The sequence below is a fragment of the Oncorhynchus gorbuscha genome, linkage group LG12, assembly GCF_021184085.1.
Source record: "Oncorhynchus gorbuscha isolate QuinsamMale2020 ecotype Even-year linkage group LG12, OgorEven_v1.0, whole genome shotgun sequence".
NCBI lineage: Eukaryota > Metazoa > Chordata > Actinopteri > Salmoniformes > Salmonidae > Oncorhynchus > Oncorhynchus gorbuscha.
The window spans coordinates 45,966,497-45,978,678 of record NC_060184.1 but is presented as its reverse complement, the minus strand read 5'-3'; the positions used below and the strand labels follow the sequence as shown (position 1 = coordinate 45,978,678).

General features: G+C 42.4%; 1 protein-coding gene across 9 annotated transcripts in view; it reads left to right on the top strand.

The window, feature by feature from the left end:
* LOC123991066 (SWI/SNF-related matrix-associated actin-dependent regulator of chromatin subfamily D member 3) overlaps nt 1-11,866 on the top strand; it is a 72,714-nt gene extending 60,848 nt beyond the window's left edge. For 3 of the 9 annotated variants that reach the window (XM_046292234.1, XM_046292230.1, XM_046292236.1), the window contains 10 exons: nt 1,093-1,188; nt 6,625-6,645; nt 6,965-7,027; nt 7,156-7,257; nt 9,293-9,454; nt 9,712-9,809; nt 10,161-10,353; nt 11,020-11,142; nt 11,293-11,394; nt 11,684-11,866. In XM_046292234.1, coding sequence (XP_046148190.1) covers nt 1,093-1,188; nt 6,625-6,645; nt 6,965-7,027; nt 7,156-7,257; nt 9,293-9,454; nt 9,712-9,809; nt 10,161-10,353; nt 11,020-11,142; nt 11,293-11,394; nt 11,684-11,737 — 1,014 coding nt within the window. In that variant the 3' untranslated portion in view covers nt 11,738-11,866. The remainder of the gene's footprint in view (nt 1-1,092; nt 1,189-6,624; nt 6,646-6,964; nt 7,028-7,155; nt 7,258-9,292; nt 9,455-9,711; nt 9,810-10,160; nt 10,354-11,019; nt 11,143-11,292; nt 11,395-11,683) is intronic. The other 6 variants (XM_046292235.1, XM_046292238.1, XM_046292237.1 and 3 more) reach the window with 4 other exon arrangements.
* The last annotated feature ends 316 nt before the right edge of the window (nt 11,867-12,182 follow it).

Here is a 12,182-nt window from a genome sequence, read left to right as displayed (position 1 = left end):
AGCATGGTGGGTTAAATGTACTTTTCACCATGGTGAAATACCTTCAAAAACATCTGTGGCCTTGTCTCAATCATTCAACCAAGTATGAATATTGCTAGCTCTTTGATCCAGGAGCTGCTTTGTGGAGTGTTTGCCCCACACTCATGTATGGCAGTTTTGTATAGTTCTAACATATCTCCACAATTCCACAGTCGGCCCACTTCAGTCAGCAACAAGATTTGTTTGTTTTGTTTGGCCTTCTGAGGAATGATAAATGTTTCGCTATAAACGTTTGCACAGATTATTTCTGCAACATGAAAAGCAAGATGACCATAGATTTCTTTCACAGAGTAAGATCGACTTCAAATGGTGGCTCAACTCTAATTCTCTCATCAGTTTTGAGTCAAGGCTGTCATTTCACAGTGGTTTGGACTATTTGAGGTTTCTGAGCCCACAAATATTTTCAGCCCACTTTTAAGGAAGTGGACTCTGAGAATATCCTGTTTTTACATTGTATGTGGTCCCTTCTACGTCTTTGGTCATCCCCTTGCCCTAGGGCCTACAGTAAATGTAATGATATCACTGCTTTGTTGTCCTATAAATGTTGCTATAGTCAATGACAACAGTATATCAAGTTATCTAAGGCAGGTGTTCAACAGTAGTGCATAGGGGTCTAGTTGGAATCACTCCCGGAGACAGATGTTCAGTAACCAGGAAACAAAGGGCCTAGCCCAAAGGCCAGCAGATGGCGCTATGGAGTTGTTTCATCTTACCGTCCAAAGGGAATGCATGCAGCCGGCTATACACTTGTATCCCCCGTGGACCGGTTTGTACATAAAACATTCTATATTCAGGCTACAAAGGAATCCATTTATTTCTTAGAAGACGGGGGGGGGGCACTTTAAAATAGTGGTGAGAAATCCTGTTTCATAAAGAAAGTATGCATATTTCAGACTACAACAAACTGCTTTGCAAAGTGGGGAAACCCTATCTACAATGTAAACGTGTGTGTGTGTGTGTTTGTCCTGTGTTACACTCTACGAATGTTCATACCAGCCCAAATGTTCCGTCCACGTTAAACTAACTAACTAACCACTTCTCTTTATTTCATAGCCTGGGAAGCTGAAGAGGAAATTCTCCTCTTTCTTCAAGAGCCTGGTGATCGAGCTGGACAAAGACCTATACGGTCCTGACAACCACCTTGTAGAGGTGAGTTCATGTTCCCTGATTACCGCTGACCATATACCTGCACCCTCTGTCCTCTCTGTCTCACTCTCGTCTCCTTTACCCTGTCTGTGTTCCGCCCATAGAAATAGAATGAGAATGGAATATATTTTTTGGAATGTCAGTTGAGGACGCTTTGTGCTTTACTGTTTTGGGGACCCTCAAAATGGCGCCCAGTCCACTCATAATGGCGTAATTAACATGAATGAGGACATCCGTTCCATTCATTCTAATTCTATGGTCTTCAGCCTCATCCAGATCTATTCAGCAGGTTTTGGGCAAACAAGGGGTTTACTATAGTGTTTAACCACTAAAGACTCTTGGCATCGTATCTTTAGTTACAATGCAGCTCACAATGTACACCCCTGTAGAAGATTAAGCCATAGGCTATGATTCTGGGAAAAAAACACACTACCCACTGTGCACACACTTGTTGAATCAACATTATTTCAATGTAATTTGTCAACGTATTGTGATGTGGAATCAACATGGAAAATAGATTTAGATTTGAAAAAAAGTAATCAACCAGTGCTGTTTGTCTCATTTCAACCTGCCTTGTAAACATTGAAATTAGGGTAAACTTCAACTTAACCTGATTGACAGGTTGTTACATCAATCTAATTTCAATATAATCATCAGAACTATGTATATGTTGAAATTGCATATGTTTGATTTTTATATTTGATTCGACAGATTTTATTTGACCTTGTTTCAATGTTGATAGTAAAATGTTTGAATCAACGTCATCGTTTCAACGTCATGCCATCAACCTAAATAAAGGGGTATATTGAAATAAAATGTGAAGCCACAGTCCAAGTTAAACAGGGACACCTACTGGTAAATTAGGGGTAATGCACTTCCGTGAGAACAAGTTTACCATCCAAATGCCTATGTACCATGCTTAGATTTGGAAACAAGCTGTGTACGTTTCAGCTGAACACATTTAGACATTGCTCAGCATCCTTACTCATTTGTGTAGATGACCTAAATAACGTTGAAAGTAAATCCTCTAACTTTTCTTACCCAGGCTGTATGTGAATTCAGAGTGAGGTTGGATTTATGAAGTTAATATTGACAGCTGATTTGCCCAACAAAGGACACCATGTTGATACTATTTAAAAACCTTTTCTTTCATCTGAATTTGTGGTTTTAGGGGATTTTAACTTAGATTGGCTTCTTCCGGCCTCATTTTAAGAATCTTTTTCTTGACTTTAACCTGACTCAACCGATTGCATAACCCACACGGGTTAATACAAAATCCAGCAAACTTCTCACTGACTGACTGAATTTTAACAAATAATCCCCACAAGTATTTGTCGAGTGGTGTCTTTGCTAATGATCTCAGCGATCGCTCTCCTGTCATTGTATTAGAGAAACCAAAAGGATTAACTCGGATCCTCGTATAATTATGAAGAGACATTTTTCCCCCACAAGGTTTTCTTCATGATGTGTATTACCCTGACCTCTCCTCTATCTCAGCTGCATACCTGACCCTGAATCAGCTCTAGAATTGTTCTCATCTCTCTTTCTCTCTCTGGCAGACAAACATGCTCTCCCTTTAAACACTTTAGTGTGAAAAAATAGAACAAATCCTTGGTTCTCTATAGAACTTTCAGATCTAGTTATAATAAAAAATAATTTTAAAAAAATAAAAATAATTAAAAACAGGCCTGGGCCAAGGTTAGAAAAACTGTCTGTAGCTGTTTGGAAGCTTTTCAGGCAATTGAGAAATGGATACACTTCCACATTCAAGAATGCTAAATCTAGCTACTTTCTATCTCAGACTCTGCTGTTGATCCGTCTACATTTTGGAAAACAGTTCATGCACTGAAGCACAGAAATTCCTCTTCTTCCATGCCTTAGCAAGTTGTCAGACTCTGGCATCATTATTGAGAAAAATGAGAAGTGATACTTTTAATAAGCATTTTATCTCAGCAGGCTTTTTATGTGAAAGAAATGTTGGTTTAATTGACCTGCCCCTCTCCAGCCTCCAATTGGCTTGATGGAAGTTCCGTCAACTTCTGTGAATCTTTGTTTCAACTTTCTTCAAGTGCAGTCTCAAAAACCATCACGCGCTAAGATGAAACTGGCTCTCGTGAGGATCGCCACAGAAAAGGAAGACCCAGAGTTACTTCTGCTGAAGAGGATAAGTTCATTAGTTACCAGCCTCTGAAATTGCAGCCCAAATAAATGCTTCAGAGTTCAAGTAACAGACACATCTCAACATCAACTGTTCAGAGGAGACTGTGAATCAGGCCTTCATAATTGTGGCAAAGAAACTACTACTAAAGAACACAAATAAGAAGAAGAGACTTACTTGAGCCAAGAAACAGAAGCAATGGATATTAGACCGGTGGAAATCTGTCCTTTGGTCTGATGAGTCCAAATTTGAGATTTTTGGTTCCAACCGGTGTCTTTGTGACGCAGAGTAGGTGAACAGATAAACTCCATGTGTGGTTCCCACAGTGAAGCATGGAGGAGGAGGTGTGATGGTGTGGGGGTGCTTTGCTGGTGACACTGTCTGTGATATATTTAGAATTCAAGGCACACTTAACCAGCATTGCTACCACAGCATTCTGCAGCGATACGCCATCCTATCTGGTTTGCGTTTAGTGGGACTATCATTTATTTTTCAACAGGCCAATGACCCAACACACCTCCAGGCTGTGTAAGGGCTACTTGACCAAGGAGATTGATGGAGTTCTGCATCAGATGACCTGCCCTCCACAATCCCCTGACCATGACCCAGTTGAGATGGTTTGGGATGAGTTGGACCGCAGATTGAAGGAAAAGCAGCCAACAACTCCTCAGCATATGTGGGAACTCCATCAAGACTGTTGGAAAAGCATTCTAGGTGAAGCTGATTGAGAGAATGCCAAGAGTGTGTAAAGCAGTCATCAAGGCAAAGGGTAGCTAAGAATCTCAAATATATTTTGATTTGTTTAACCCTTTTTTGGTTCCTACATGATTCCATTTGTTATTTAATAGTGTTGATGTCTTCACTTATTCTACAATGTAGAAAATAGTAAAAAAAGAAAGAAAAACCCTTGAATGAGTAGGTGCGTCAACTTTTGGCTGGTGCTGTGTGTGTGTGTGTGTGTGTGTGTGTGTGTGTGTGTGTGTGTGTGTGTGTGTGTGTGTGTGTGTGTGTGTGTGTGTGTGTGTGTGTGTGTGTGTGTGTGTGTGTGTGTGTGTGTGTGTACAGTTGAAGTCGGAAGTTTACATACACTTAGTTTGGAGTCATTAAATCTCGTTTTTCAACCACTCCACAAATTTCTTGTTAACGAACTATAGTTTTGGCAAGTCGGTTCGGACATCTGTGCATGACACAACATTTTCCAACAACTCTTTACAGACAGATTAATTCACTGTATCACAATTCCAGTGGGTCAGACTTTTACATACACTAAGTTTGCTGTGCCTTTAAACAGCTTGGAAAATTACCCAAAATTATGTCATGGCTTTAGAAGCTTCTGATAGGCTAATTGACATAATTTGAGTCAATTGGAGGTGTACCTGTGGATGTATTTCAAGGCCTACATTCAAACTCAGTGCCTCCTTGCTTGACATCATGGGAAAATCAAAAGAAATCAGCCAAGATAAAAAAAAATTGTAGAGTTCCACAAGTCTGGTTCATCCTTGGGAGCAATTACCAAACGGCTGAAAGTACCAAGTACCACGCAAGAATAAACACCATGGGACCACACAGCCGTCATACCGCTCAGGAAGGAGACTCATTCTGTCTCATAGAGATGAACGTACTTTGGTGCAAGAAGTGCAAATCAATCCCAGAACAGCAAAGGACCTTGTGAAGATGCTGGAGGAAACGGGTACAAAAGTATCTATATCCACAGTAAAAGAAGTCCTATATCGACATAACCTGAAAGGTCGCTCAGCAAGGAAGAAGCCACTGCTCTAAAACCACCATAAAAAAGCCAGACTACGGTTTGGGGACAAAGATCGTACTTTTTGGAGAAATGTCCTCTGGTCTGATGAAACAAAAATAGAACTGTTTGGCCATAATGACCATTGTTATGTTTGGGGGAAAAAGGGGGATGCTTGCAAGCCAAAGAACACCATCCCAGCCGTGAAGCACGGGGGTGGCAGCAGCATGTTGTTGTGGGGGTGCTTTTATGCAGGAGGGACTGGTGCACTTCACAAAATAGATGGCATCATGAGAAAAGAAAATTATGTGGATATATTGAAGCAATATCAAGACATCAGTCAGGAAGTTAAAGCTTGGTCACAAATGGGTCTTCCAAATTGACAATGACCCCAAGCATACTTCCAAAGTTGTGGAAAATGGCTTAAGGACAACAAAGTCTAGGTATTGGAGTGGCCATCACAAAGCCCTGACCTCAATCCTATAGAACATTTTGTGGGCAGAACTGAAAAAGCATGTGTCTACAAACCTGCTCCAGCTCTGTCAGGAGGAATGGGCCAAAATTCACCCAACGTATTGTGGGAAGCTTGTGGAATGCTACCCAAAACGTTTAACCCAAGTGAAACAATTTAAAGGCAACGCTACCAAATACTAATTGAGTGTATGTAAACTTCCGACCCACTGGGAATGTGATGAAAGAAATTAAAGCTGAAATAAATCACTCTACTATTATTCTGACATTTCACATTCTTAAAATAAAGTGGTGATCCTAAGACAGGATTTTTTTTTACTAGGATTAAATGTCAGAAATTGTGAAGAACTGAGTTTGAAATGAGAAGTTGAGAAACAGTACTGGTTGATTTACTGTCTTTAGAATCCAATGTATTTTTGACAATGTGTTAATAAATAACGTGGAAATGTTGATTCAACCAGTGTGTGCCCATTGGGTTTTCTCATCTACTGTATTTAGCCTATTTTGGTATTGTTGGCTACTAGAAGATCTGACATCACTCTTATTGACTTAGCTGGCGGATGTTATCACCAAAGAACAGATATTTTACTGAAAAGGCAGTAAAACACAGCCAGTTCTAAACAGCTTATTACGGAGTTTAGTATTCAATGGGGTTTTAGATCTTGAGGAATCCAACTTTACCGGAGAATTAAGATTTTACCAGAGAATGGTGTCTGGGGTTCCAACTTTTTGAATTGTAAAAACATGTTTTTGACACGCACATTCACACACAGGTGTTCTAACTTGACAAAATGCTTCCTTGAGTGTTTTGAGGTTAGAGTACATCTCAACGTTTCCCACCGTGTAATATTTGAGCAAGGATAGATGGCATAGATAAAGCTTTGCTTGGAATGAATCTGTCCATCAAACGGAATGTACCGCAACACAGCAATGAAAACATATTTTTGTGAACCCTAGTTAATGGTAAAGCAGTAGAAAAGCATTCCATCAGTTCCCTCCCAGTGTTGCATGCTAAGTGGCTACAATTCACTGAAACGCAGGGAACTTGAAGTGTTTTTCTTTTCAGCTGCTGACCAGTAAAGCGAAGGTAAGATGCAGACTCAACTAACATTTCCACATAGATAAAATATCAGGGAGGGTTTGATATCTGGATATCAGAGGAGAAAATTGATACTGTAATGCCAAATAGGTTTTATTTGGGTAGGGTACAGTCTCAACTTGATAAGCCATGCTCTTGTTAGGTTGTAAAATACTTCTGACATAGTGATTCTCAATCTGATTTAGTTTATTATTTTGAATGCCAATATATGCGTTAGCGCCTCTGGAAAAACACATGATCAACCCTTTGCTGTCTTGATAGTTCACTCAGTTCCTTACCACACCATGCATGATCTATTCTTTTACAGCGATTCAGCCTTCCAAAAGACAACATACTCAAAGGGTCGAGAGCAAGGCTGCTCGTTGAAAGTGTACACATTTGGTTTTGTATTCTTTTATCGTCTTTGTGCACGTTTGTATGTACATATTCTGGAATTCCGTGGCCGGTGCCTGTAGGTAGTGTTCAAGGTGGGGTTTCTGTCTCTGTGTTTCCTGCTAGTGGCACCGCACTCCCACCACCCAGGAGACGGACGGCTTCCAGGTGAAGCGGCCAGGGGACGTGAGTGTGCGCTGCACACTGCTGCTAATGCTGGACTACCAGGTGAGGGCGCCATAAAGAATTGTACTTTTGAATTCCGTAAAGTCTGTGTGGAAGAGGGGAATTTTTTGTTGTCTATCAACAATGACAAGCCACCAGGGTCTGACAATCTAGATGGAAAATTACTGAGGATAATAGCAGACGATATTGCCACTCCTGTTTGCCACATCTTCAATTTAAGCCTACTAGAAAGTGTGTGCCCTCAGGCCTAGAGGGAAGCTAAAGTCATTCCGATACCCAAGAATAGTAAAGCCCTCCCGGGTGGCACAATGGTCTAAGGCAGTGCTAGCTGTGCCACCAGAGATTCTGGGTTCGAGCCCAGGCTCTGTCGCAGATGGCCGTGACGGGGAGGTCCATGGGGCGGTGCACAATTGGCCCAGCGTTGTCCGGGTTAGGGAGGGTTTGGCCGGCAGGGATATCCTTGTCTCGTCGCGCACTAGTGACTCCTGTGGCAGGGTTAGGGAGGGTTTGGGAGGGTTTGGCCAGCAGGGATATCCTTGTCTCGTCGCTCACTAGTGACTCCTGTGGCAGGCCGGGCGCAGTGCACGCTGACCAGGTCTCCAGGTGTACGGCTTTTCCTCCGACACATTGGTGCGGCTGGCTTCCGGGTTGGATGTGCGTTGTGTCAAGAAGCAGTGCGGTTGGGTTGTGTTTCGGAGGACACACGGCTCTCGACCTTCGCCTCTCCCGTGTCCGGGAGATATCAGACTGTAACTACAACCAATTGGATACCATGAAATTGAGGAGGAAAAAAAGGGGTTAAATTAAAAATATATTTTTAAAGAATAGTAAAGCCCCCTTTACTGGACCAATCATCCTGTAAACTTCTGGAAACACTTTTTTGACCAGATACAATGCTATTTTACAGTAAACAAATTGACAACAGAATTTCAGCATGCTTATAGGGAAGGACACTCAACAAGTACAGCACTTACCCAAATTACTGAGAGACTTTATTACTGGCTGAGAGAAATTGATGATAAAATGATTGTGGGGGCTGTCTTGTTAGACGTCAGTGCAGCTTTTGACATTATTAATCATAGTCTACTGCTGGAAAAACGTATGTGTTATGGCTTTACACCCCCTGTTATAATGCGGATAAAGAGTTACTTGTCTAACAGAACACAGAGGGTGTTCTTTAATGGAAGCCTATCAAATAGAATCCAGTTAGAATCAGGATTCCACAGGGTAGCTGTTTGGGCCCTTTGCTTTTTAAAAGTCCAAACATATTGATTCAGTAGTAGCTAAGATGGGGAGAAGTCTGTCTATAATAAAGTGATGCTCTGCCTTCTTAACAACACTATCAACGAGGCAGGTCTTACAGGCCCTAGTTTTGTCGCACCTGGCTTAAGAACAGGGCAGCACGGCTGGCTCTTGGATGTACACAGAGGGCTAATATTAATAATATGTATGTCAATCTCTCCTGGCTGAAAGTGGAGGAGAGATTGACTGCATCACTACTTTTATTTATTGACATGTTGAATGCACCGAGCAGTCTGTCTAAACTACTGGCACACAGCTCTGACACCCATGCATACCCCACAGAACAGACTATGGGAGGCACACAGTACTACATAGAGCCATGACTACATGGAACTCTATTCCACATCAAGTAACTGACTCAAGCAGTAAAATTAGATTTAAAAAAAAAGATTTTAAAAAATCACCTTATGGAACAGCAGGGACTGTGAAGCAACACAAACACAGGCACAGATACACACACATACGATAACATACGCACTATACATACACATGGATTTAGTAATGTAGGTATGTGGTTGGGGCCTGAGGGCACACCGTTTGTTGTGAAATATATTGTAATGTTTTAAAATTGTATAAACTGCCTTAATTTTGCTGGACTCCAGGAAGAGTAGCTGCTGCTTTGTCAGTCCTTTTAATTGTCAGTAGTGCACGAGGCTAAAATCTATTTAGAGGACTTACAAAACTCTAACAAAAGTGTCCCCAAAGCAGCTGTCATCTGGCAGTTGTAATAGTTCCTGAGGTCAGTCGGCTAGTACTGACTGTGACCTCTCCGCAGCCCCCCCAGTTTAAACTGGACCCTCGTCTGGCTCGGCTGCTGGGTATCCACACCCAGACCCGCTCCTGTATCATCCAGGCCCTGTGGCAGTATGTCAAGACCAACAAGCTGCAGGACTCCCATGACAAGGAGTACATCAACTGTGACAAGTACTTTCAGCAGGTAGACGACACCCTTCTAGTTCTCCTCTGGTACTCTATTAGCTGTTGTCATAGTACCTTCAGTAGGGAGAGTATGCCTTTTGTTATTGGTTGTGTCCTGAATTGCACCCTATATAATTCATTAATTTCGACAAGAATCCTAAGGCGTTAGACAAAAGTAGTGCACTATAAATGGAATATGGTGCCATTTGGGAGACACTCATTTGCCCTTCCCTGCTGATTGGTCTGTATTCTGCAATGTTATTGTCTGCCTCTCAGATCTTTGACTGCCCGAGGCTCAAGTTCTCGGAGATCCCCCAGCGTCTCACCAACCTCCTCCTGCCCCCTGACCCCATCGTCATCAACCACGTCATCAGGTGAGTAGCTCACACTTACTGTAACACCTTCCTGGCAACTTCCTAGTTTGAATTGAAGGGTGAATGCCTGGTCATAAAAGGCATTTTTTTATGTAATAAAAAATATAAAAACCTAGCAGATTAATATATTTTGAAAAGCTATAAGATAACAATGTGGGCACAGCGCTTCACAGTTAATACTGTTCCAAATGGTAGATAATCCAATTAAAGTGTAAAGGCTGGGAGGCAAGAATCCTGGTAAGATACAGACAGACTACCAGCATTCTTGCCTTCCAGGCTTTTCATTTTTATTACATTTGAAATGCTGCCAACAACCTCAGTCTCACCATCCTTCCCCGCCTCTCCATGCAGTGTGGACCCTAATGACCAGAAGAAGACGGCATGCTATGACATTGACGTGGAGGTGGAGGACCCCCTGAAGAGCCAGATGAGCAGCTTCCTGCTCTCCACCGCCAACCAGCAGGAGATCGCCTCATTGGACAACAAGGTGGGACAACCACACAGGAAGGATAGCCAATCACAATTACCCAAGATGACCTTAAAGGTAGATTTACATTGCGGAGATGTGTGACGACTAATTACCGTCAGTTATATGTGAATTAGAGTTCAGAGCTGTCTGACCGTGTCGGATAGATTTCTATCTGATTCTCCCGGAGAATCTTGTCGCCCGAAGTGCAATCAACAGGGTTGGGGTCAATTCCATTTAGATTCTGGAAGTACACTGAAATGCTCTGCAATTCCATTTCAATTCTGGAAGTACACTGAAATGCTCTGCAATTCCATTTCAATTCTGGAAGTACACTGAAATGCTTTTCAAATGGGGAAAACTTGGAAATGAAATTTGGTTTACTTTCTAAATTGACTGGAATTGAAATGGAATTGAGTCCAACCCTTCATAAACAATCGCACTGGTATAAATTGCATGTCGGCCGTGTGGAGAAAATCTCTGTTGTCAGAGCTGGGACCGTTGTTCCCGCATCTCCACAATGTAAATCTACCTTTACATAGGTGTTGTGGCTTCATGTTCCTGTGGGAAAAGCCTTGTTCTTTACACCGTCACCCCCGTTTCTTACACTACTATTTGAATGCAAATTCTGAAGAAACGCAGTGGCTCAAATAAATTGGTGTATTGAAATTGGAAAGTTATTTTCATATGCTTAGATCTGTGTAAGCTGTCCTCTAACATCAGGGATCATTATGAACCCTGTAGATCCATGAGACCATTGAGTCCATCAACCAGTTGAAGATCCAGAGGGACTTTATGCTCAGCTTCTCCAGGGATCCTAAAGGCTACATCCAGGACTGGCTCAAGTCCCAGAGCAGAGACCTGAAGGTGAGAGACGCACACACACACACACACACACACACACACACACACACACACACACACACACACACACACACACACACACACACACACACACACACACACACACACACACACACCCCTACCTGACCAACAGTGCTCTCTGATTGGCTGCAGATGATGACAGACGTGGTGGGGAACCCAGAGGAGGAGAGGAGGGCGGCGTTTTACCACGAGCCCTGGTCCCAGGAGGCCGTCAGTCGCTACTTCTACTGCAAGGTGAGGAGAAATGCCAGACGCTGCACCTTTAAAACCTTTTAATAACTCTCACAACAGCATGCAAGTAGAAACACAAACTAGGAATTGTGATCGGATAAGTCATATTTTGCGTTGAAGCTGTACCTGCTCTGTTTTACCAGTCAATGCCTATCACATTCACAAGCAATCAAATATTTGATTGACCATTTTTTACAAATTGATTGATTGATACTGTGTATCCACTTAGGTATATTGAGGTCGGATTGTCTTTGTGTGTGTGTGTGATGCTGATGCCACTTCCCTCTCACAGATCCAGCAGAGGAGACAGGAGCTGGAGCAGGCCTTGGCCGTGAGGAACACCTAAACGCCATCTCGGACGTCATGCTGCACTCTTCATCTGACCCCAGACCTGTGTTTGTTATTTGTTTTGTTGCTTTCTTCACATTACTGTAGCACTGTGACCCGTGGCCTCTGACCCATCCCCAATCGCATGTATCTAAAAAAAAAACTTTAACAATCTGTTCATCTCTGATGGACATGACCGGGCATCTCTCTCCACACTCCTGGAATCCCAGGCCCACAGTTGGTTACTTTTAATGTCACCCACTAGCATGTCAGTCTTTCCATAGAGACTACAAGTCATTGTACCAGCTGCCTGCAGAATGATCACTGTGTCTTGGATCCTTCTCATCTCAACCAGATGGACTGAATCCAGCAGTACTGTAGATAATAGAACGGTCATAATGGTCCACTGCATCTCATTCATGAGTCCAAAGTGGCTGTTTGTAACCTAATGTTTCAAGTGGCTT